This window comes from Lissotriton vulgaris, chromosome 2_1 (genome assembly GCF_964263255.1).
Source record: "Lissotriton vulgaris chromosome 2_1, aLisVul1.2, whole genome shotgun sequence".
Lineage (NCBI taxonomy): Eukaryota > Metazoa > Chordata > Amphibia > Caudata > Salamandridae > Lissotriton > Lissotriton vulgaris.
In genome coordinates, this window is record NC_141687.1 from 853736813 (window position 1) to 853762708 (window position 25896).

General features: G+C 47.9%; 1 protein-coding gene across 1 annotated transcript in view; it reads left to right on the forward strand.

Annotated features, from left to right (window-relative positions):
• The window catches only part of RBM44 (RNA binding motif protein 44), a 1989784-nt gene that overhangs the window by 248130 nt on the left and 1715758 nt on the right, over window positions 1–25896 (forward strand). The window contains exon 5 of the mRNA XM_086956335.1: window positions 5378–5452. Coding sequence (XP_086812461.1) covers window positions 5378–5452 — 75 coding nt within the window. The remainder of the gene's footprint in view (window positions 1–5377; window positions 5453–25896) is intronic.

Genomic DNA, 25896 nt, shown 5'->3' on the forward strand with positions numbered 1-25896 from the left:
GAGGCGCCATTTGTCAGAGAGTAAAACGTGTCCGGTTGACTGTGAGAAGCGAACTGTGGACAAAGGCGGAGACTCAGTTAGGCAAGACCCAGGACGTCAGACGGCAGAATTTCTAAATGTATTAAGTAGATATCGGGAGTCATTATAATGTAGAATCAAAAACAACCAGGATTAAGCAGCCTTCAGGTCTGAAGGAGCGGGGTGTTATTCGGAGCTGGCGAGTGGTGTAACTAATGGGGGCAGCCCCCCAGTATCCGCTGTTCTTGCGGTTTTATGTAGCGCGCACTTGATCCGAAGACATCGGCGGGCTTTCCTGGCAGCACTGATCACATTACACAAGGACGCGCTGACTTTTTTGTGTTTTTAGGCACGGGGAGATAAAGAGAGGGTATGGCTTAATGGTCAGAGCTGCCGTTTATGGAGTTTGGGAACCAGGTTCAAGTCTCGGCGTGGGCTCAACACCCTGATAGTGCACAGGGAAGGGAAGGGATGGGATTCGGGGAGTAAGTGCATGGAATGCTTTGGTAAAGGAATCCGGCGGTAATCTCAGAGGGTGCCCCAAATCGGAGAAGCGATGGGTGTTTGTTCTCTGAACGAGGTAGGGAAGACCAGGGTCACTTTTGTGGGAGCTAGTGAGTACAGTTTCCGAGAGAAGGGTTCGGCGCTCGGTGGGTTGGTAGTGTACAGAGGATGGTGTTTTGGTAAGGCACGGAGAGGGCGATCTAAGAGGGAGAGAGAGAGGCCTGTGGCTGAGGGATACGCATGAGGATGCGCTTGCCCACTGAAGTAGATGCCTCTTGTCGAGGGAGGTGTAACTTAAGCTGTCTGAAGGCCTAATGACAGACAGGGATTCTCGGGCGCTTGGTAAGCTTTAATTCTGTTAAGACCACAGTGGTTTGAAGTCTGCGGGATGTGTCTGCTGTCTGCAGCAGCTAACCATCCTTCCGACGGGGAAGGAGGGAGCAGCCAAACTAAGAACAAGCTCTTGGCAGAAATGGATGAGGCAAAGCGGCCGGGAAAGGATCCCTTTGATGCGGCCGTGAAAGCAATTAGGGGGAATAAGTGATGGCGGGGACGGGGCAGCTGAAGCCTTTGATGTGGCAAATGCTGCTGGCAGGGGGAAGCCTGTGGGGAAATGCAAGCTTGTGCACGAGGCGTGCACTTCCCAAAATCCTCTGGGGAAAGCCCTTGGCCTTAAGAAATGGGTTGACTGCATTAGGGCTAGTTTCCTATTCCTACGGAATAGGAAAGGACGAGCCCTAAAAAGACCAAGGATAGAGTAGTAAAAGAAAGAGGAAAGCGAAGAAAGTGTGAATGATAGAAAAAGAGAAGTTGATAGGAAGCTAAGAGACTTTAGACAAAGTACACTTCCATTGTGAAGCTATCAACATCAAGAGGCGGGGAAACGCAAAAATTAAGGAAGACAGACAGCAGAGTCGGCAAAGTCAAAGAGAAATGAAGAAGACCACTAAAAAAGTAAATGAATAGGATAAGGAGCAGCAGTTGGGGAGATAGTGAGTGGAGTTAATCAGACTAGATAAATGGTACAAAAAAACCCAATAAGAAACATGCATATTTAACGGAGAGAGTAACACCAACATATGAAGAGGAACTATAAAAACTAGGACTAGTAAGGGAGGCACAAGAAGAGGGAACATCAAGGAAAGGTATCTGTGCTAGACCAGAGACATCTGTCGAAGAGAAACAGCAGAATTATTAGGTAGAAGCAGCCTGAGATGGCAGACATGCAACAACCACAGATTAAACATGAGAAAAAGGCAATAACTATCAGTTCATGTAAATTAAGGATATGTTATGAGAATCAGAAATAAACATGTTAAGAATCCATGTTCAGGATTTCCCGAAGTCCATGTCTTCACCTTTGTGGTGAAAAATAAACTGCCTTAAATCTTCTGGGCAGTCAAATGAGTAGGGCCTTCCCTTGTAAGTGACTTTAAAAAGCAAGGATGCTCTAGACCATATCTGGCATTCATGGAACTAAGAGCAGGACAAAAGGAAAAAAAACTCACTACGGCGGGCAGCAGTAGCATGAGCCACATCCTGTAGAAAAAAACACTGGCCAGACCTTAACATTTGCTTTCTCTGCTTTGCCGCGGGCAGAACCATTAACAATTCAGTATATTAAAAAAAAGGACAATTATCCACCTAGTGCAACTGACTGATGATGCAGAGGATGACCCTCCAATTTTGGGACCAATGCGGTGCACATGTTGCAGGTTAAGATTTGTACTTTCCATAAGTCCAACTATTTTAGGAATATGAATTCTAAGAAAGGCAAGCTTGTCAGATCCCTCCAAACCTTCAGGAATACCATAAACCCTAAGGTTATTGCATCTTTTGCGATTCTCCAAGTCCTCTGTTTATTGTTTAAGAAGAACTATATCTTTGGTCATAGCATCAACTGAACATTACTGATCACTCACATCCTGAACATTACTGATCTTTTGCTCCACCATCGACACTCTAGACCAGGGGTCTTCAAACCGGTCCTGGAGGGCCGGATCCAAACCAGATTTTTTGGATATCCCCATTGAGATACATGTACTAATTTTAAAAATCTGGCATGGATCCGGCCCTCCAGGACCGGTTTGGGGACCCCTGCTCTAGACTGTTAACTAGACCATTTCTCCTGTAGTCTCTGAAGAGTAGCATTGGTGTCGATAACAAAGGTTTCAAGCATTTTATTTCCTCAATGAGGTCATCGAGCGTTATGGGTAATGGAGATTTTGTTGGAGAACAAGGCTCCTTCTTTTGGTGTTTTGAGGCAGCAATAGTGGAGTCTTTGTTGAGCAAGGACATGTTTGCAGAAGCACCCTTTTGACTGGAGGAGGACGGAGGCTCCATGTAAAGAAAAGAGAAGATAAACCACTTAATGCACCACAGCCACAAATATCGCCCAGATATCAGGAGTGCACCTTAATTCAAAAAACACAAGAGGAAATCCAAAATCCGATGTGAATTCAGCTGGGAACTAGTTTATCAACTCTTGTGAAAAACTGAATTAAAAACAAATAAGAGGCAGAAAAAAAGCAAAAGAGGCACATACAAAATCATCACTGGTAAACCAACTAATCTGAAAGGCGTTTGAGCCAGCAAAGATGGTTAACTTGACCAGTTCTCTCCCAAAGGTAGGTAAAACCTACTCTAAATGTTAAAGGCATGCCATAGGCTCAACAAAGATAGCGCGTCAGCGCATGCAGGAGCCATTCACAGCTGCATTCTGTGGTAGAGGAAATGGCGTCCGCAACTGGCAAAACTGAGGAGAGTGTGTCCGCGCGTTTAAAGCCTCCACTCTATGGTGCAGAAAGACGTGTGCTGCTGTCGAAGTACGCAATGGTCCCGGTCGAGGCGCGGAGCTTTACTAAGTTGCGGCCATCATGCCCAAAACTACAGCTTAATCACAGGTTCCAAGGTACTGTCCCGGAATCTTGCTCCAGTTCATTCCTACCGAAAAAGCTCAACGTTCTGAAGTTAAACAGGTGACTTGCAGCCCTCTATAAAACCCATACATAAGCAAACTTTCATCTGAGATCACTTGTTCTTAAATTTCAAGAAAGACTCAAACCACTCCTCATATCCCCCCTAACCCATTCCTCAGTTTTTGGAATATTGTGCATTTTTGTTAATATTTTTTTGTATGCTTTTGTAATTGCCTGCTTGTTAAGTTTGTAATATACACGTGGCATATACTTAGTCCTCTGGAAAAAGCTCTCACCTTCGGTTGCTTTGTCCATGCTATATAAATAATTCCAATGAAATTCAAAGAAGTCCATGCTATATAAATATCTCCAATGAAATTCAAAGAAGTGCCACTTTTGCCAGCCTGCGGTACACTTAGTTTCGTCCTCCTGGAGTCCTTGCTCCTTTTATTTTGGAGAGTTCTCATTTATTGTATTTATCGGTGCCCCCTTTTTTTTTATTTCAGCAAAGGTTTATGGTAGTACAATATTTCCTGAACGATATCTGCTTTAGCAGTTTCTGTTTTAGGTGCCGACCTTTAGACAACTTATCTTTCAAGCTCTTTATTTCCTTACATAGTAAGACCACTGAAAAACCCTTTGGTGGCATATTTGCCAAACGGATCAGTGCATCTCTTCCCCCCCATTACTAGTGCTTTTGCTTGTGTGGATAAAGCATACTCGACCACCGGACTTTATTAATAGGGCCTTTTTCCCATATCCCTATTGTTGCAGCTAGGTAGTAACAAAAAAATCTAGTAACTTGCTCTTTGCATCTTAACCTTTCACACAGGTATGAATTTCTTTCACATTGAAAAACATGCAATTGCGGGACTCAGGCAATTCAGCTTTAATCACGCAAATAGAAACATCATTTGACTTAATTTATATGCAGTGCTAGCATTTTTCTAGAGACACTAGAATCCGAAATATTGATTTTCCCATGGGGTGAAATTCTGATGACATTGAAGAAGGAAAGAGTAAGAATGGAGGGTGGTAACATAAACCATTAATTCTGTTTTAGTAACGGTATCTATGTGTATCAAAAGGATGGGGAATTCATTGTTACAGGCAAGAAACTTGTTTGCATATCTTTGCGTCTTTTTACGTCTGGCTGCAGACTGCGTTAGCTGTTTAGAATATTTCATGGCACCAAGTATACAAAAAGTATGAAGACTTAAAGTTTAGTCCAGCCAACTATGGCTTTCATGTGTTTTTCCTTGTTTGCCATTTCTAGAATGAGCTGTCCATTATGGATGGTTAGTTTGTCCCTATTATGTTCCGAAAAGGTTTTGGTGGTGATGTGTCGTTAGTTCTTTGGTTAGACTGCAGATGAAACAGAACACGCAGCTTTAAACTGAGACCTAGTGTGTATTCTGGCAGTATAAACGTTGCTGACAGAAAAACATTATAATTGCAGATATATTGTTTTCTTTGATTTAGGAAGAGCAATCGGTTTGAGTGCTGTGCTTGAAGAAAACGTTTTATTTTCTGTTCACCATTGCACGTTCATTTGGTTTAATTAAATGTTATGACAACATGCAAGATTTTCCACTTTTTATGTTCACAAAGTAAAGACTTATGTGCGCATAAACCTTCTCACAGATGCACTGAAAATACTGACCCTTGCCAAAAGTATTAATTATGCCTTTTGAGTTCACCACTTACTAACTCCCTTACATTAAGCTCTTCCTTAATGGTACAGCTTAATTAACTGTTAATTCTCCATTTATTGCCAAGGATGATGTTTCATCATTGAGTTTTCTTCCTAGGACCACTAGTGTAACCCATACATGTCGTTCAGATACCACCAAATACTTCCCCCAACAAAAAGACAGACCTGTTGTCTTGTTTTTCACTCTTGCTATTAATTACCCCACTTTTCATGTCTATTACAGAATCTGGAAACTTAGTTGAATATCTGAAGGAACATCCGGCTTTAGAAATAATCAACAATTTTGTCTACCTGAAAGGTAAAAACAAAAAACTTTGATCAAATTTAAAGTCTTTATAGTATAAATAAAAATGTGTGCTGCACTGAAAATGTACTCATGAGATCCATATGCAAACAGGCTTTCTGTACTCTTAACACCTAATCTACACACGTGCCATTTGCTACTTTTCAACTTTATTTCTGATGTGAAATAGATATCTTAAATTAGGATTCTGCACTTTGATCTGCCTCCACAAGTTTCAAGTTCTCCTATAAGTGCACATTATATGCTTTTTTTTTTTTTGAAAACCTTTATTCAAAAAATAAGGAGATACATGCGCATGCCCACAACCACCATGGCCGGCCGCAAAGACAATCAATAGGAGCAGGAGAAACTTAGGCCAATCAACAATCAGGCTATTTCAAGGTACACCAGACGTGGCTGTGAGGCTCGCAACACAGGATATGAGGTTTTCATTTTTAAATTTTAGAAGAAGAGTAGGGGCTGCAACAACAAGGACATCACACCTTACATGAGAAATACACAAAAGAGACGAGGGGGACGTACCCCACTTACAGTCTGAGATAGGCTGTGACTATAGCAACTATGTAATCTAGGCAGCCGCAGCGGTAAGACTGGACAATAAGCAATATTACAAAAAGCAACATTTCTAAGTATCACCCCAGAAAGCCCATCCCCCAAGAACAGAGAAACGGAGGCTTGTTGAGATGCCAGAAAAAGAAAAAAGATGCAAGACCAAGAGACAGCCAACCCTACTAAAGAGGAAAGAACCCTCCCAAAGCCGGAAAAGAGCGATAGGGACCATAGAACAAAACAAACTAAAATAACAAACCCCCCCACCCCCCGCACCCTCCACCCTGCACCCCTGTAATGGCTACGGCCTAACCCACTAACAGCGTGCCTGTCGCCCCGGAACTGCCCCACAGAAGGGAAAAAGTACAAGAAGTGGAGGAGGAAAGAAACGGACACACTCCCGGACACCCGGTACCCCCCGCCGGCAGTGACCTCCCCAAGGCACAATCATCGTCAATCAAAGCAAACATTCGGCATTATCACGGGGAGGACAGTCACCAATAAGAAACCCCCCCCCCCCCACCCCACCCCCGGTGAGATACTCGGTGCAATCCCGGCAAAAGTGAACTGAGCAATCCCAGGAAAGTAGAAGTCAACCCTGCCAGTATCACGGGGAGATCCATCGCCAAAGTCACAACAAATGCGATCAGAGGGAGCGTCTCAGGTGGTCCAAAGCAGTGGCGAGGAGCTAGAAAAACTCAGTCGGAATCAGCCCTGACCAGTGCGAATTCGTTCCGGAGCACGCGCCAACCAAGCCACAGACGACCAGAGGCAGACAAAGCGTCCATGGCAGTCCGAGGCACTGAAGATGGAACAAAGTCCGGACACAAAATGGCGGCCTCGGTTATACAGACGGGCCGGGAAAATGGCAGTCCCCTTCGACAGGACCCTGAGACTCGGCATTGACTATCAGAACCTCCAGCGATGATACTTTATTGGATAGGAAACGTGAAGGGAAGATCAGGCACTGTAGCGGGTAAAGGAGAAGTGAGGCCGACTCCCAAAGGAGCGAAGTCGGGCTGCCGCTCGGGCACCGTAAGATGGCGAATCAAATCGCTCGACTGGACCACAAACTGCTGTTCAGGTGTTGCAGCGTCAGTGGCCGGTCGCGAGCAGACATCATCCAGCTTTGCCGCCAGGGAGACATATGTGACGGTGAACTGTGAGCGGAGCGCCCCAATCGCTGCCAGTACGGAACTCAATGAATGTGCGCTATCCAACCCCTCCATCCCGGGGCCCAAAGGACGGAGGGGGACACAATCTCCAGGCACATCGCCGGGCTCCGGGCACACATTTAGCGATCTCAACAACAGGGGCGCCCCGAACTGGCACGCTTAACACAGTCACCGGCCGTGGGTGCAGCCCGTCAGCCCCCGGACCGGGAAACGAGGGTCAGGCACACAGCCCCCAGCCACGGTGCAGGAGGATCGCAGCACGTCATGATGTCTCTTCTCCGGCACCATCCATCAACGAGGTCACAAGTCGAAAGTGGAAAGAATTATTCAAATCCGGAAGACCGGCCACAATCTCGGTCCCACAGCCGATGTTGATCAGTTCCCACTCGGACAGTTCAGAAATCGAGGTCCCGGCGGCAGCCCAGGAGTAGGCCGAAAATGGGACACGACATAACTCCATCGCTGAATAAGGTAGGAAGTCCGGGACGGCACCGTTGGCATCAGGTAACCTTCATACATCCAGGCATAGGGCGTGGGTAGAGGATGAACAACAGGATAGACGAGCCGCCGGCGGAGGTCGGCGGAGCCGGGAGCTCATGCGCCCATCTTGGTTCACGGCGTAGCTCCTCCCCCTACATGCTGTTTTTAAAATACCTGTTTGGTGATTTTTTTTAAATGCTGTCATTTCTTTAATCTAGAATGTATGTACAGTCGATCCCCATGGCCACTAAACACAAATCCCTTACTTCTCCAGAAAACACAAGAACCCTCCAGGATAATTCTTCCCCACCACATGACCCAAATCTAACTCACCACACTTCCTTCAATACCGAAATCCTAACACCTAATCCCCAAAGCATACAGCACGGTCAATCACCAACACTCCATCCCCACATCCCAGGGCCACCCCATACCAGTAAATTCCCTAATACAGAACAAAACCCTTCACGCATCTCCTCCAACTCAGTTCGTCAGCACTTTCACTATCCGGTCAACGCTCCCCTATCTAAGAAACTAATTACATCTGATGAGAGCAGACATCCAGAACCTTATACATATTACCTTAAATCTGGGACACAAAGTTGGTATTTTAAATGCTGTTTATGGATTTTCATAAGTTTGAACATTAATCCTTGACATTATAAAGTGTGCATATTTTCATACATTCAATTACAAATATATCATAGATAAGGGAAAACATTTCAATTTCAGGTGTCATTCTGCATAAAAATATCCCAGTATTAGTGTTGGTGTTGCTTTGGGATCTTGCGGTTGCATAAATTATACAATTAAATTTCAATAAACTTTGTTAGCAAATGTCTCATGATATATCGTATGTGTGCTAACTTTAGGCGCATCTCTATACGCTCCCTGAGGTGTATACTTATCTAGCTTCATGGATTTTGGGGCAGATCTGTCGTTAGTATAGTGTGGTGTGTGCCAGTGCAGGTTGTGCCTGGTGTTGTGTCCGGGACTGGGGGCCTATTGTGTGTTACTAACATCCGTGGGTCCGAGGCTGAGGTACGGTGGTCAGACGAGGTGGAGGAGGGGATTAGAATAGAGAATGACCGGGGTGGGTCAGTTCCCCCTTGCATTATGATGTTGTATTAATGACTTTTCATTGTTCATATGTTTATCCAGTATTATGGGTGTCTTTCATTGATTGACATGCCTGAATCATTCCCCGTCTTCGGGATGGGAGTCCCCGGTATATAAATAAGTAATGTCCTATAGACATATATATATAGAAAAGTAGGTCTAGAGGCCACACCTTAGTAACTTATCCATGTCCTTTTGTAAAAAGGACCAAACTATAGAGAAGAGCCAATCAGCTGCCACCTCCCTCTAGAACCTTCCTGTCGGGAGCCTCAGTCCCTCAGATTTTCTAACGCACGTTGTGCTAAGGGAGTCTCCCTCTGAGTTTTGCTCAGGTTTGTTTCTTCAAAGCTTTTTTCTTCAAACTTTTGGATTTTTCTCTCAAGTGAAAGCTGTACACCAGGGCTCGAGTCTGGGTACCACGCGGGTGGACGGCGTCCCCCCACTTATTTTACTGGGCGGACACCGTCCCCCTGCCAAACAGCTGGACTTAACTTTTTGCCCTCTCTAGGACGAAATCGGAGCTCACAGGACGCAGCACACGCACTGGCTTCGCAGATGCAATCGCATCTAAGGGGTGAGCGAGGGGAGACAATTAGCCCGATGGTGCAAGCCACGTTTCGCGACGTCACTTCCTGACGTGACGTCACTTCCGGCAACAGCGTCCCCCCCACTTTCTTTTTTTAGGATTTGTGCCCTGCTGTACACTATGGCTGACACTCCTAAGAAGGGTCTCTTCAGAGCTTGTAGCTCTTGTGGACAGATAAGACTGCGCATAGATGACCAACACAAGGACTGCCTCTACCCTGATCATTCAGCTAAGGACAGCAAGGTAGCTCGAACATTTTCAACAAAAACCCTCAAAGACCGTGAAGGACGCCTTTTGATCTGGCTCCGAAGACTTAAGGACAGAGATAATCTAGAGTCTTCTGAGGAAAGTGAGGGCTCTTCAGTCTCCTCAAAGATGTCTCTTAAAAGACCACGGGTAGCTTCCCCTAGCCCTCTGGACGCTCCTCAAAAGAAGACACCAAGAAAGTCTTAAGAGGCTTTGTCAAGATAAGCTTCTGACAAGGAGGTTCACACCATCGAGAAGCCTACCTCGTCGACGACCATCAGCGTTCAGGAAAGCTGTGTCTCCTGTTTGTCTCAACGTTGACGGTCTCGACGACAACAGCATCGTCGTCATTATCTTCATCGACTACTACCCCATCGTCGACAGCAGGTAAGGCTTTATCGTCGACAATTGTCATAAAGAAATCGTCGACGCCCAAGATCCCGTCGACGATTACTTCGCCGACGAGAAGATCACCATCGGCACTGTCGACAAAGGTCCCCTCGACAAAGGCCTCGTCGTCTAAGGCACCGTCGACGAAGGCACTGTCTAAGACACCGTTGACTAGGACGTCGACGAAGACAGTCGACGGCAACACCGTCGACGAGGGCACCGATGACGGCTGCTTCTCTGCCATCGACAACAACACTGTCGACGATACCTTTTGTACAGTTGACGACAACCATCCCGTCGACGACAGATTTCCAGAATATAAAAACTGTCGACACTACTTCATCGACGATCACTCCGTTCACTGGCCCGTTGCCGTTGAGTGATTCTGGATTTCTGACAATTTCTACACGCCTTAAAATCACCAAAAAGACACTAACGCCGGAGTTAACTTCTCCTAGCCGTGTGCAGCATTTATTACCAGCATGTCTCCTTCAAGATGAGGATTCTGATGACGAGGATATGTTTCAAGCCACTAGCCCCTCAGAACTAAATGTTAAATGTCAAAGCTCGGATGAGGAGGATGTTCAGGAGCACATGGTTCAACCACAAATTACGCCTATGGTCTGTCTGCCAGCTTCCTTGGTTACAGATTTGAGATTCCTCTTTCAGGACTACAAGCAGAGATTCCCAGAATCTCCAGCTCCTCCGCCTACCACGGCAGTACCATCGCCAAGACCACGACCGCCGCCCTTGTTTATCCAGCAGGAAAGGGTGAATGTACCTAGTCCTCAGTCTTCGGATGAAGAAGAGGAGGGCGAACAACAAGAGGAAGGTGAAGTGCAGGATGATCAATCAGTCCATGAAGACTGGGACGATTCTTATACCTTCCCCAGCATCTCCAGTGCCCGCCACCTCAGATTCTCTGCCGGTGGAAATCAGTGGCTTCCACAATGTAGTAGAAAGGGCTGCTAAATGCTTCCAGATAACGATGGAATCATAGGAGCAGGACTCCTTCCTGTACGATTTTAAAGAACCTCTTAAGAAATAGACGAGATTGATTCCAATTATTGATTATCTGTGAACATGGGGTTCAGGTGATCTAAAATCCCGCTTCAGTTTCGCCAGTGGTCCCTCGCCTGGACAAGAAATACAAAGCTCCAACATCCGCACCGGCCTGCCTGACAGGACATCCTAAGCCTGATTCGGTGGTGACACAGGCGGCACAGAACTCCAGAAATCCCTCATCTCCCTTATCGGCGCCACCGGATAAGGAGGGAAGGAAATTAGACCACATAGGGAAACGATTTTCCACAATTTCAGCGATGACAGTTAAAGCGGCAAATGCCCTAGCGCTTCTGGGGCGCTATAATAGACCACTGTGGGCAGATATAGCCCCAAACCTCTCTGAACTGCCGGATGCCTCGAAGGAAGAAGTGAAAATGATACTTCTAGAGGGTCAAGCTTCAGAGATGATAGACTGTGCAATGGATGTGGCAATGACAGGATTCCGCCAACTAGCCGGGGCTGCGGTGTTAAGGCGGCAGGGATTGCTGAAAGCGACCTCATTCAGAGCTGAGGTACAGTCCAAAGTTTTGGACATGCCATATGACGGCCAACTTCTGTTTAGTTCCAAGATTGATGAGGCACTACAAACTAAAAAAAGACACTGACACTGCAAGAGCGCTGGGCACGCTTCAGTATAGGAATCAGTCCTTTCGAGGAAACTGAGGAAGAGGACAATCCTTTTACAGAGGTGGTTATCAAAACCGGTCATCCTACTCTTCCAATCAGAGTAGACCTCAATATCAGCAGCGCCAACAACAGCAGGGCCGACAGTCCTCATATGGAAAATCATCCTTTCCGGGCAGAGGTCAAAAGAGGAACAACGGAGGACGACAATGACTTGTTTATCCAGCCAGTCCAGACCTCATCTCAATTATTAAAGATTGGAGGAAAGCTAACCTACTTCGAAAAAAAATTGAAGAAAATTACTACGGACCGTTGGGTCCTTCAATTAATACAATTTGGCCATTCCATGGAATTCGAGAGTGTTCTTCCATAAACTCCTCCTCGCCCAATGCACCACAAGAATTTACGACTGCTTCTGCGAGAACTGTTATGCTAAGGAAAGGAGCAATAGAGAAGGTACCACCATCACAGAGGGGGAAGGGATTTTATTCCCGATTCTTTTCCATCCAGAAAAAAGAAAAGAAATGGAGGCCGATACTAGACCTCAGGGCACTGAACAAATTCTTGAGGAAGCCGTCTTTTCGCATGGTCACAATACAAGAAGTCCTGCATCTTCTAGGGGAGGGAGATTTCCTGGTGTCACTGGATTTACAGGACGCGTACTTTCATATCCCAATTCACAATAATTACAAAAAGTATCTGAGGTTTGCAGTAGCGGGCAGACACTTCCAGTTCCATGTCCTGCCCTTTGGTCTCAAATCGGCGCCCTGCACCTTCACCAAATGTCTCTCCCCAGTGGCGGCATACCTCAGGCAACACAGTCACCAAGTCTTTCCATATCTAGACGACTGGCTAATAAAGGCACCATCCTTCACAGACGCTTCCAGATCCTCAAACGCCTGTCTCAGTCTCTTCGATCATCTGGGTCTTGCGCTCAACCAAGAGAAGTCGACCCTGCAGCCTTCTCAAACAATCACCTTTCTGGGGGCAACCCTAGACACATGTTCTGCAAGAGCGTTCCCATCACAGGAGAGAAAACGCAAGCTCCTTTCTCTAGCCTCGACAGTGGCCTCGAAGAAAGTGTTGACGGTTCGTCTCTTCAAGTCCCTTTTGGGGATGTCATCGTGCATCCTACTGATACCACATTGCCGTCTACGGATGCGTCCTCTGCAAGAGGCATTATCTGCGCAGTGGGTGCAATGCACGGGGTCTTTCGACGACCGCATAAAGGTGACTGTCCAAATAGTCAAGGCTTTACGCTGGTGGATGTCGCAAAAGAACCTATCTCAAGGATTGACATTCCTACTTCCGCAGCTCCTCATGTCATCACCACGGACGCCTCCTTGGAAGATTGGGGGGGTCTTCCTGCAGGAGTTGCAGATAAGCGGCAAATGGTCAGTGGCAGAGAAGAAACTCCATATCAACTTTCTCAAACTGAGAGCAGTCATCCTGGCCCTGCAGTCATTCTTGCCAAGGATCAGGAACTCCCTAGTGCTCGTCAGGACCGACAACACTACGACTATGCGCTAGCTCAACAAACCGAGAGGGACGCGCTCGCTGACACTCTCTCGCGAGTCGCAAAAAATCTGGAATTGGCTCATACTCAACATTGTAGCCCTAAGGGCTGCATATGTCCCAGGCACAGACCATGTGCTCGTCGACGAGTTGAGCAGGCAGAAAACATAGTCACACGAGTGGGAGCTCGATCAACAAATTGTCAACCAGATCTTCTCCAGATGGGATACACCACAAATCGATCTATTTGCGACGAGAGTGAACGCCAAATGCCCACACTTCGCAAGTTGGCATCCCCAGTCAGGGTCTCTAGGGAATGCATTTTCCATGGCATGGCGCAATGTCTTTGCGTACGCCTTTCCGCCATTCCTGATGCTTCCCAGAGTCCTAAGGAAAATGAAGGTGGAGCCTTGCACTCTAATTTTAATAGCCCCAACTTGGCCGAGGCAACATTGGTTCACAGAGCTCCACCGTCTGTCCCTGAAACCGCCGATCGACCTGCGGCAGTATCCATCTCTGCTCACGATGAACAAGCAAGTAAGTTCAACATCCGGATCGGAAGTCGCTCAGGTTAGCCGCCTGGCTCCTGAGTTCCGAGAGTTCCTGAATCTGAATATTCCACAAGACTGTAGAGACATTCTTGACAGAGCAAGGGCGGATAGCACGACCAAAACATATTCCCTGAAATGGAAGCGCTTTTGTGTTTCGTGTACAGATCAAGGAATTCGGCCTTTCTCCTCGACACCAGAGCAAATCTTACCTTATCTATTACATCTGGTCCAATCGGGCCTAGTCCACTCCTCCATTAAAGTACATTTGGCAGCAATATCTCGTTATAAAAGAACTTCAACGGGTCAATCTCTCTGGTCAAGCAGGTTGATTAAGCAATGTCTAAAGGGACTAAACAGGTCTTTCCCGCCAGTAAGGATGTTACCACCTACCTGGCATCTCAATGTGGTTCTTATTCAGCTTATGAAACATCCGTTCGAACCAGTACACAGAGCTCACCTAAAGTATGTCTCGTGGAAAACAGCACTCCTCCTAGCTCTCACATTGGCAAGGAGGGTGAGTGAGATGAAGGCGTTTTCAATCCAGGATCCTTCTCTACAGTTTAAAAACGACAGAGTAATCCTGAGGACCAATTCTAGGTTTATCCAAAGGTTCCGTCGGACTTCCACCTAAATGAACCTGTGGTTCTACGTTCCTTCTTTCCAAACCCAAGCACAGCAGCTGAGAGATCGCTGCATACTTTAGATCTCAAACGATGCTTGAAATTCTATATTGACAAAACGAAAACATAACCAGCTATTTGTAGCTGACAGCAGACCTAGGAAGGGTCTGCCGCTTACCAAGAAGAGCATCTCCTGATGGATTTCTGCAGCCATTGCTTTCTGTCATGACCAAGCTGGACAGCCATTGCATTCCAAAGTGAGAGCGCACTCCACAAGAGCTATGTCCACTTCTATGTCACTCTTTTAGGGGGTTCCAGTTGTTGACATTTGCAGGGGGGCAACATGGAAGTCGCCGCATACCTTCACTAGGCACTACTGCCTGGATACCGAGCTGATGAAGGATGCAGCAGTGGGACAAGCAGTGCTACACCATCTATTTCAGTAAGGTGAGCCTTCCTCTGTCCCTCCATCCTACTCTGGTATGCACATTTCTTTACTAATGCTTATTGTTGTTGTTTATTGATGGTTCATAGTCTCAGGATATGTATTATCTAATGACTTGTATATACTGTTCCATCAGAAATGTGCACTGGGCATTGCTTGCTACTTTGATTCAGGCATGTGAATCTATGAAAGACAGCCATAATACTGGATAAGAAATGCGTTACTTACCTGTAACTGCAGTTATCCAGTATTGGTGTCTTTCATAGATTCACATGCAACCCTCCCGCCTTCCCTGGAAGGACTCCTCTAATTCTCTCAGTATCACGCCTACTTAGCTTAGTGCGTATGAAAATCTGAGTGACTGAGGCTCCTGACAGGAAGGTTCTAGAGGGAGGTGGCAGCTGATTGGCTCTTCTCTATAGTTTGGTCCTTTTTACAAAAGGACATGGATATGTTACTAAGGTGAAGCCTCTAGGCCTACTTTTCAATATATATGTCTATAGGACATTACCTATTTATATACCTGGGACTCCCATCCCGACGACGGGGAATGATTCAGGCATGTGAATCTATGAAAGACACCAATACTGGATAACTGCAGTTACAGGTAACGCAGTTCATCTATGCTGTCCCGCCCCTGTTGTAGGGTGGAGTTTGCATCATTTAATTTGGATTCTATAAAAGCTAAATATCTATGCCAGTCCGTGGGGGTTGCTGAGGTATACATGTGGGCTGGGTTAGCGTGAGACACTGGTTGTTCCACCACTAGTGCCCTGCGGAAATCAATAAGGCACGTATGTGTACTGGGTGCCAGTGCCGACTTACAGGCCATAGCTATCCTGCGCTTTGCTAGGCTGAGTGCCAGGTCCAAGACTTTGATACTCTTACGTTGTGCATTTAGTTTTGTTATGCCAAGTATGAAGTGAAGTCCTTAGGCCGTGAGTACCATGACCTTTGCCTCAGATAATGCTTTAGTAACACCACCCCAGAATACTGTTATGTCTAGACCATATGAGGGAATGTGGCTTCCAGGTTCTGGCATCTGGGGAATATATCAGTAGCCGTCGGGTACATATGCGACAGCCTGAATGGTGTTAGAAATGTACGGTGGAGATAATTAAATTGTGCATATTTTATTCTGCCGTTCGTGGACATTATTTTACGGACCCCAATGCATTGAAACCATTGTTTGTCTGTGATTGTGTCTGCCAGCGGTGTGTCCCAATACTCTTACAGCAATGGCAGTAGAACCATCTGGTCTTAGAGTTGTATAGTGTAGTTAACACCCTACCCGCGTCGTGCATCAGTAATACCTGTAGGGTGTTGAAAATTGTGTGTTCGATGCACGTGTTCCACCATGTCTGTCAGTTGACGCATGAGTGTTGCATTAAGCAGGAAGGACGCGGGGTCACTCCATAATCTTCCGTCAGTGTTTCAAAGCCGCATAAACTGGAGTCTGCAGATATATCGCCCCATGTAGTTAGGCAAATGGCAGTCCAGTCTACCATTTCCGGTCTCTTAAGACAGGTGTACGGGCTGGGTAGTATCTAGAGAAGGAGATCTGGGGCCTATGGTGGGGATTTATGTCTCCTTAGCACATATTTCGACCAGCTTTTACAGGCCATTGAAGCTGCGCCGCTGCATAATAGTGTTCATAGTTGGGCGCCCCCAGGCCTCCCTCGGTGATGGGGAGGTGAAGTTTCGGAAGAGCTATTCTGACTCTGGAGTTGTCCCAGATTAAGGATATGAGGAGCGACCTCGGATCTCTTAATATTTTACTAGGAAGTTGGAAGGGGAGAGCTGCGAAGAAATGCAGGACTCTGGGAAGTAGAATAATTTTAGATATGTAGATGCTTCCCATGGGGGACAAGGGCAACTCCATCCAGAATAGAAGTGTGGTGCAAGCACTGGGTATCACTTTGCCCAGGTTGCCTTCTATCAGATCTGCTGGTGAGTGGTATATTTGCACACATGGCACACATATTTGACACCTTGGGCAGGACCAGGTGAGTGGGGCGCTGGGTAGCCACATCCATTGCTCTTTGGACAGGGTTTTTATTGGGAATAGTAGTGATTTACCCCAATCCACCTCCAAGCCTGATATGCACCCATGGCCATCTAGCAAATCTATCATACCTTGTAAGGATGCATGTTGGCCTCGGAGATAAACCAGCGAATCATCTTAGTAAAGCGAGACGATTTGCCATTGGTTGTGTGCTTTGATGCCCCAGTCAGTAACTCTGCTGTGGAGCTCAAACGCCAAGGGCTGTGGCGAAGATGATTGGTTATAGGTTGCGGCCCTGTGTGGTGGACTCCTTTTAAAGGAGTCTGAAATAGTCTGACCTGTCTTTACCCAAGCCCATGGTGCAGTATATAACCTCTTCACCCAGTGCAAAAATTGGGGGCCCATGACATATCCTGCAAAAACTGCATGCAGATACTCCTACCCCAAGGTGTCAAACGAGTTTTCGATGTCCAAAGAGGCTATCCACACCGGCTCCACCTCTGTACATGCCCAATCCAGCAGTTTAAAGAGACGACGGAGGTTTTGGCCAGTCATTCGAACTTTTGGATGAAGCCATTCTCTTTGGCATGCACCACTAGCTGTGCCGCTTCAAGTAGTATGTTGGCCAACACTTTCTTCAATATTTTATAGTCCGAATACAAGAGGGATAATGGACGGTACGAGCTCATCTATAGTGGATCCTTACTGTGTTTGAGCAGTACCACTATCACTGCCTCCTGAAGGGAAGGTGGTAATAAGCTGCAGTCGAATGCCTCCGTGAAGAGACAGTATAGACGTGGGGTCAATTGTGTACTAAATGTTGCGTAAAGCTCTTAGAACCATCCATCTGCCCCAGGGGTTTTGCCTCACGCAGGTGCTGGTTCTCTTCAGAGATTTCAGCCTCCGATATGGGGGTCTCTAGGACTGTAAAGTAGATCTGTGGGATCTTTGGAAGGGCTATGAGTTTTAGGAATTGTAATTCCTTCTGGTCGTATGGGGAGGGGGCTTTATAAAGAGAAGCATAATAATTATGGAAGGACCCATTGATCCCATCTTACGTGTTTATTAACCGACCGTCAAGGACACAGATGGCTGTGATCGGAGTTTGGGATGTTTCAGGTTCGAGGCATGTGGGCTGCTGAATTCATATCTGTGCATAGTCCGCCACCTAGTGTTGGGTCCGGATGATTGCACATTGTTGTCCTGGAAGAGTCTTCGAAGTATCACGAGATAGGTGGCTCCTCCCCTGGACTACAGTGCGCATGGGCATCGCCTCCATCCCCAGATTGTTTTTTTCCGCCATAGGGTTCGGATGTGTTTTCGGTTCCCTCCTTCGGAACCGATAGTTGTTCGATTTTACTTGAGACCAAAAGGTCTTTAGGCTGGGCGTCGGTATAGTTGCGTTCGGGTTTTCTTACTGACTCTCAGCTCCAATCTCCTACTGCCCTTCCACGTGCTTCGACGCGGACGGGCCTACACTACCACATTTGCTATGGAGCGGACTCCATTCAAGAAGTGTCCGCTGTGTCACTCAAAATATTCGCACCTCGACGTGCACCCCGTGTGCAACACATGCTTGTCACCGGATCACCGTGAAGACACCTGCATGGCGTGTTCAAAGTTTAGGAGTAAGAAAACTTTGAAGATTCGCCGGGCTAATCGACTCCAGGCACGGTTGTCGGCTTCGGCGCCCCCACCTGATGACATCTTTCAGGAATCGGTCGAGGAAGAGGACGACGTACAAGGGTCGGACTCTGGCCCCGCGTCCGAGGAAGAGACCTACGACGCGGATGAGGAGGCCTGCGACGAAGTCTCCGGTGAGGTAGGGGACGACGAACTGATTTGTGCCACGATGGGAGATAGCTCAGAGGAAGAGCATCCCCAACCAGGCTCCGGGGTTACCCCCCGTCATACGGCCCAGGTCGAGGGATCGCCTTCGGGCCTTACCCAAGATCTTACTATGAGTCCTACGTCCCCGCCTCCGGGCCCGGTCACGGACATTTCTAACAAGAAACCGAAAGTGAAGCCAACTGGTCCCGCACCCGCGGATGCGAAACCGAAACCGAAAGTGGCGTTGGTGAAGAAGGTTCTGGAGGCGTCAACTTCCACGAAACCCAAAATGGCCGACTCGAAGAGCCACGCCAAAATGGCCGACCACAAGAGCCGCGCCAAAATGGCCGACCCGAAGCCCTCTGGGTCGGCGCCGAAGGTGAAGGCATCCGACGCGGCTGCGTCGGCACCGAAAGGGGTCGCGGACCCGAAAACGGCTTCGAAGAAGCGTCACGCTGATGGTGCGCCAGGCCATGGGGCGTCGGCACCGAAGAAGAGGCCTACCGGCGACCGGGCTCTCGGAGACGAAGAGTCGCTCGAGACGGTTCAGCCCTCGGCATCCCTTACAAAGAAGGTGGGAGAATCCTTAAAGCGGATCCAACAGTCCACTGTTGTTCCCAGCCAGGACACTGTAGTGTCTAGGCCCACGCCGAAGCCTGCCAAGGAACAAACGCCAATTCGTTTTACCCTTCCTCCCAAGTCGACGCCGAAGGCCTTCGCGCCTAAGCAGAGCGGACACTCTCAGGAAGTATTGACGCCGAAGGCTGCCTTGGTGGTGTCGAAGCTTCAGCTCCAACCGCTCGCGGTGGAGGAACGTCGTGAGGTGACCATCGACGCCAACACCGGAAAATTGTCGCTCCTCAAACGAAAGATTACGTCGGAGCCGCCATTGGAACCTTTTAGGATTCCACTTAAGAACAAAAGGTACTCTGCGGACTCTTCGGCTCTGATGGAACCTCTGTCTCCACAAGCCGTGGAACACTCGCCGGCCCATTCCCCAGTGCCTGATGTGGACGAGGAAGACGACGAGTACAACTATCCTGCGTACTCGGATCCGGAAGAGGAGCAGGTGCCCTGGACAGCAGGAGGCGATACAGACGACCCGCAGTCAGGCCAGGACACTCAACTTTTCGCCGCAAAGACGTCCCCGACAGAGGACTCGGCGGCGTTTAATGCATTGATAGAGAGAGCTGCAGCGAACCATGACGTCGAACTGCACTCGGACCCCGTGGATGCGGACTTCTTAGTCGACACCTTCTCGGTAGCCGAAAAGCAAGTCAAGACGCTACCGATGCTCAAAGGGGTGCTGAAGCATGCACAGGAGGTATTCAAGGAGCCCACCCGGGCGCGGGTGGTCAATCCTCGCATCGACAGGAAGTATAAAGCGGCGCCCACGGATCCCACGTATATTAAGGGACATTTGCCATTGGACTCCCTGGTGGTGTCCAACGCTCGAAAGAGGGCGAATTCGCATACTACTGGTGATGCTCCTCCCCCAGACAAAGAGTCAAAAATCTTTGAGGCATCAGGCAAACGCATTGCTGCACAGGCAGCGAACATCTGGAGGATCTCTAACACTCAAGCCCTGCTTGCACGTTATGATAGGGCCCATTATGACACATTAGAGGCCATCCTGCAACACTTGCCTGACCAATACAAGGAGGCGGGGGAGATGCTCATTCAGGAGGGTAAACTCATTACAAATGCATCCATCAAATGTGCCCTAGATGTGGCAGACACTGCCTCCAGGGCTATCAATACAAGCGTGTTACTTAGACGCCATGCCTGGCTTCGAATTTCTGGGTTCAAACCCGACATACAAACCACAATACTGGGTCAAACAGTGAATCCTGACCATCTGTTCGGCCCTGAGGTGGATGCCTCCCTAGAAAAAATGAAGAAAGATACCGAAACTGCCAAGTCTATGGGGGCTTTACAAAGTCAGCAGTTTCGGGGTGGTTCCTTTCGCCGCTCCAATTCAAGAGGCACCTCAAGAGGCCAGGCATCCCAGTCCACGCAATACTACAAGGGTAACACCCAGTCCTCGTATAACAACAACAAGGGCAGGGGTGGCTACAGAGGCAATAATATCAAAGGCAGGGGACGTGGAAACAATGCCTCCAGGTCCACCACCTCCAACAAGCAGTGACGTCTTGTCACTTCCCCCCGATCACACGACACCTGTCGGGGGGAGACTCCAGCAGTTCCTGCCGGCGTGGAGGTCCATCACCACGGACAGGTGGGTGAGGTCTCTTATCCAGTACGGGTACTGTCTAGAACTTACGTCCATTCCACCGGACATACCGCCAAGAAGCCGTGCTATGTCCGACGAGCACTTGACCTTGTTGCAGCAAGAAGTACTGGTCATGCTGCAAAAAGGGGCGATAGAGCTCGTTCCATTGCAAGAACGGGGAACAGGGGTTTACTCCCTGTATTTTCTAATCCCCAAAAAGGACGGATCACTCAGGCCGATCCTGGACCTCAGGCCCCTGAACTGGTACATCAACTCAGAGCACTTCCATATGCTCACATTGCAGCAGGTGCTTCCCCTGCTTCAACGGGGGGACTTCCTAGCAACGCTGGATCTAAAGGATGCCTATTTCCATATTCCCCTGCATCCTTCACACAGAAAGTATCTCAGATTCAAGATCTTAGACCAGCATTACCAGTTCAGAGTCCTGCCGTTCGGGGTCACCACGGCACCGAGAGTTTTCACCAAATGCCTAGCGACTGTAGCAGCGCATCTCCGTCGCCAGCACGTCCATGTCTTTCCATACCTAGACGACTGGCTTATTCAGGCAAAGACGGAACAGCAGTGCGTAGACCACGTGTCACGCACCATTCACCTCCTGCACGATCTGGGATTCTCTCTGAACTACCCAAAGTCCCATCTCCAGCCCGCCCACGTGCGACAGTATCTGGGCGCGACAATCGACACTCTGGCAGCCACTGCGCAGCCGAATTCAGTGAGAATCGCCAGTATCCAGGCGCTGATCCAACGATTCAGACCCCAAACCTCGCTTCCAGCGAGGGTGTTCATGCAGTTGATAGGCATGATGGCCTCCTGCATCTCCATTGTCCCGCACGCGAGACTACATATGCGTCCGCTTCAGGAGTGCCTGGCACGTCAGTGGACTCAGGCTCATGGGCAACTGACAGACCTAGTGTTGGTGAGCGGTCGGGCGTACAACTCTCTGCATTGGTGGAATCCACAAAACCTTTGCAAGGGCCGACCATTCCAAGAGCCTGTCCCACAGATCATCCTGACAACGGACGTCTCTCTCCAGGGATGGGGAGCGCATGTACTCCATTACACGGTGCAGGGACTATGGACACTTCAGCAAAGGAAGATGCACATCAATGTGTTGGAACTGATGGCAATCTTCATGGCCTTAAAGGCGTTCAAAGTACATCTGTGCAACAAGGTCGTGTTGATCCGGACGGACAACATGACGGCCATGTACTACATCCAGAAGCAGGGGGGAACACACTCTCCACAGCTGTCTCATCTGGCTCAGAGCATGTGGAAGTGGGCCATTCAGAGGAACATCTTCCTCATGGCAGAACATCTCCCAGGCAAGGACAACCAGATGGCGGATCTGCTCAGCAGACACAGCCATCAGATGCACGAGTGGGAGTTACATCCATCAGTACTCCAACCGTACTTCCAAAGGTGGGGTCATCCAGAGATAGACCTGTTCGCCACAAAGGAGAACGCAAAATGCCAAAGCTTCGCCGCCAGGTTCCCACACCCCCAATCACAGGGCAATGCGATGTGGATGAACTGGTCAGGCAGATTTGCGTACGCTTTTCCCCCAGCACCTCTGATACCGCTGGTGGCACGCAAGCTCAGGCAACACTCGATGACGCTCATCCTGGTTGCTCCAACGTGGGCTCGCCAACCATGGTACACCACGTTTCTGGAACTCTCCGTGGTACCGCATCAAAGGCTTCATCTCACTCCCAGCCTTCTGACGCAGAGCCATGGCGACATTCAGCACCCAGATCCGCAACAGCTCAACCTAGCGATCTGGCTCCTGAAGTCCTAGAGTTTGGCTACCTCAATCTTCCTCCCGATTGCATGGACATCATTCGGGAGGCGAGAAAGCCCACTACTAGAGCTTGTTATGCGGCTAAATGGAAGAGGTTTGTCGTCTACTGCGTGGAGCACAGCATTGACCCGCTAGACGCTTCCATTCAAAACATCATATGTTACCTCTTTCACCTGTATCGGTGTAATCTAGCTTACTCTTCCATCCGCATTCACCTGTCGGCTATGGCAGCATACCTCCAAAATAGGCAACACCTGTCACTCTTTAAGGTCCCTGCTATCAAGGCTTTTCTGGAAGGACTCAAAAGAGTCATTCCACCAAGGACTCCACCAGCTCCGGAATGGAACCTCAATGTGGTTCTTACAAGGCTGATGGGTCCTCCCTTCGAGCCACTACACTCTTGCGAGCTGCAGTTTCTGACCTGGAAGGTGGCGTTCTTGGTAGCAATCACATCGCTACGGAGGGTTAGCGAACTGCAGGCGCTCACCATCCAAGAACCTTTCTTCCAGGTACATGCCAACAGGGTGGTGCTCCGCACTAACCCTAAGTTCTTACCCAAGGTGGTCTCGCAGTTTCACATAAACCAAACTATTGAATTGCCGGTGTTCTTCCAAAACCCAGAGACGCTGGCGGAGCGGATGCTCCACACCCTTGATGTGAAGAGGGCCTTGATGTATTATGTGGACAGGACAAAAGATTTCCGCAAAACCAAACAACTTTTTGTTGCTTTTGCCACACAACACAAGGGAAATGCAATCTCCAAAGCAGGAATAGCTAGATGGATAGTAAAGTGCATTCAGATCTGCTACGCTAAAGCAAAGCGCACTCTCACTATACCACCGAGGGCCCACTCCACTAGGAAGTTGGGGGCCTCTATGGCGTTCTTAGGTAACATTCCCTTAGACATCTGTAGAGCAGCCACATGGTCTACCACTCATACTTTCACTAAGCACTACTGTGTAGACGTGCATTCAAAACAACAGGCAGCTGTTGGTCAGGCTGTTCTAAAAACCGCTTTTTCAGACTGCTGCAGCTGGCACGGGCGGCCGCCGCTAATGGAGGGACTGCTATGTATTCTATGCACAGATATGAATTCAGCAGCCCACATGCCTCGAACTGCAAATGCTACTTACCAGTATGCATCTGTTCTTGGCATGTAGGGCTGCTGACATTCATATCGCCCACCCTCCTCCCCGGCGCCTGTAGCAGCTGCAGTATGTATTCATATACAAACATATGCTCATAGCATGGTCATCACTCACTTCTTCACTCCATCTCTGCTTATGGCTAAAAACAATCTGGGGATGGAGGCGATGCCCATGCGCACTGTAGTCCAGGGGAGGAGCCACCTATCTCGTGATACTTCGAAGACTCTTCCAGGACAACAATGTGCAATCATCCGGACCCAACACTAGGTGGCGGACTATGCACAGATATGAATGTCAGCAGCCCTACATGCCAAGAACAGATGCATACTGGTAAGTAGCATTTGCATTTTTCAGCAACCACGCAAGTGTCTTGCCTGCTTTGTCCCCCTCAGCATGCTGCCTAGCAAGGTATTGTTTATAGTCCAATCTGGAACACAAAATTAAGATTCAAAATATGCATAATGGGACCCAAAACTCTCCTGTCCGAAAAACACTCTACTACCATCAGCCCTGCCAATCCCAGAAACCCAGAACCTAAATAGAGATGCAAACCAAATCATAAGCTCTCCTCAAGACCCGAATGGATTGGTAAGGAACTTATCTAGCAACAACATCCTCTTCCTTCTCACATCTTGTAACCAGGCACCTATCAACCACTCCATGCCCCCGGGAACAATCCAGGCTATCATCACGCACCCTCTTAGGGATCCTCATCCCATCTCAAGGTCCATCACTAAATCTAACCTTAAACTGTACATTACTCCATTGTTGATATGCAGTGGCGCTTGCTGCCAACATTGCAGTCCTTATCCTCAATCATGACCTAGGCCTCTTACTACTCACTAAAACTTGGTTTAATGACTCCTCATACCCCATATTGGACCTATTGTTACCTCCCAGCTATGACACTTTGCTTGAATTTCTTTGGGGGAGTTGGTGGGGGGCGGGGGGGGGTTTATTGTCTTTATTCACCGGAATGATCTCCTAATAAAACAATCTTGTATTCAACTAAATCTGTCTTCATTCGAATACCTGGGGTTCTATATCTCAACTAATGACAACACATTTTGCACGATGCACACAATCTGCCACCCTCCCAGTGATCACACATTCCTAGAACAAAGTATGGAGATCATCTCTACTAACCACAGTGCATATAATAATCCGAGCTTTTTTGGTGATTTCATTATCCACTAGTGTTATATTTCATATCCGTATCCTAATATAGGTCGAGGGAACATCGTACACCTTCCCTACATAACTCCTAATAATGACATACTGCCTTATAGGGACTGAACAGCTTATAAGGACTGACTCCTTTTATGGACTAAACCTTTCAACTACTTCCATGCTGAGGGAGAGTTCTTCCCAATCGATATTGATAAGACGTCATCCTTGGTTCATATGAATAATTTATGAGGACGATACCCGGAGGTATACTTCAGCTCCCCTATCCACGCACAAGGTTTAATCCCCATCATCCTCATACTAAATAGCTAACACACGCACACGCACATGGACTGTATAAAAACAGCACCTTTTGCTATCGGTAAGGAGGCAGGACCGAGACTTCACACTGACTAGAGATGCTGAGGCTGCGACATGCAATCGATTCTGCTGACAGTGGTCTGACTATCCCTTGCGGGGTGTCCAATTCGAATCCAGGACGAAGTCCCACACAATCACTATTTCAGCTAATGGGGTTTGACTAAATCCTAGCGGGATTCTTGGCTCTTAGGCTCTTTCGCTACTACTCACATGCTAGGTACACTTAGGTACATCTAGATAGGCATTGTAGGAGTATGCACTATCTTTTTTAAATGCATTTTATATTAATGTATCTGTTCATGACTATTGCAAAATGGTAGAACTGTTCTATTCCTTTTTATTCACTGTACTGCTGATCTTACATATCTGCTACTGTGTAACAGTTGTAGCAGCGCATATATTTTACTCTAGAACAGTACAATAAATTCTTATTGTAAACACTCAACTGTTTCCTCCGTGTATCTCTCGGAGCGAAAATAAGCATGCAGAA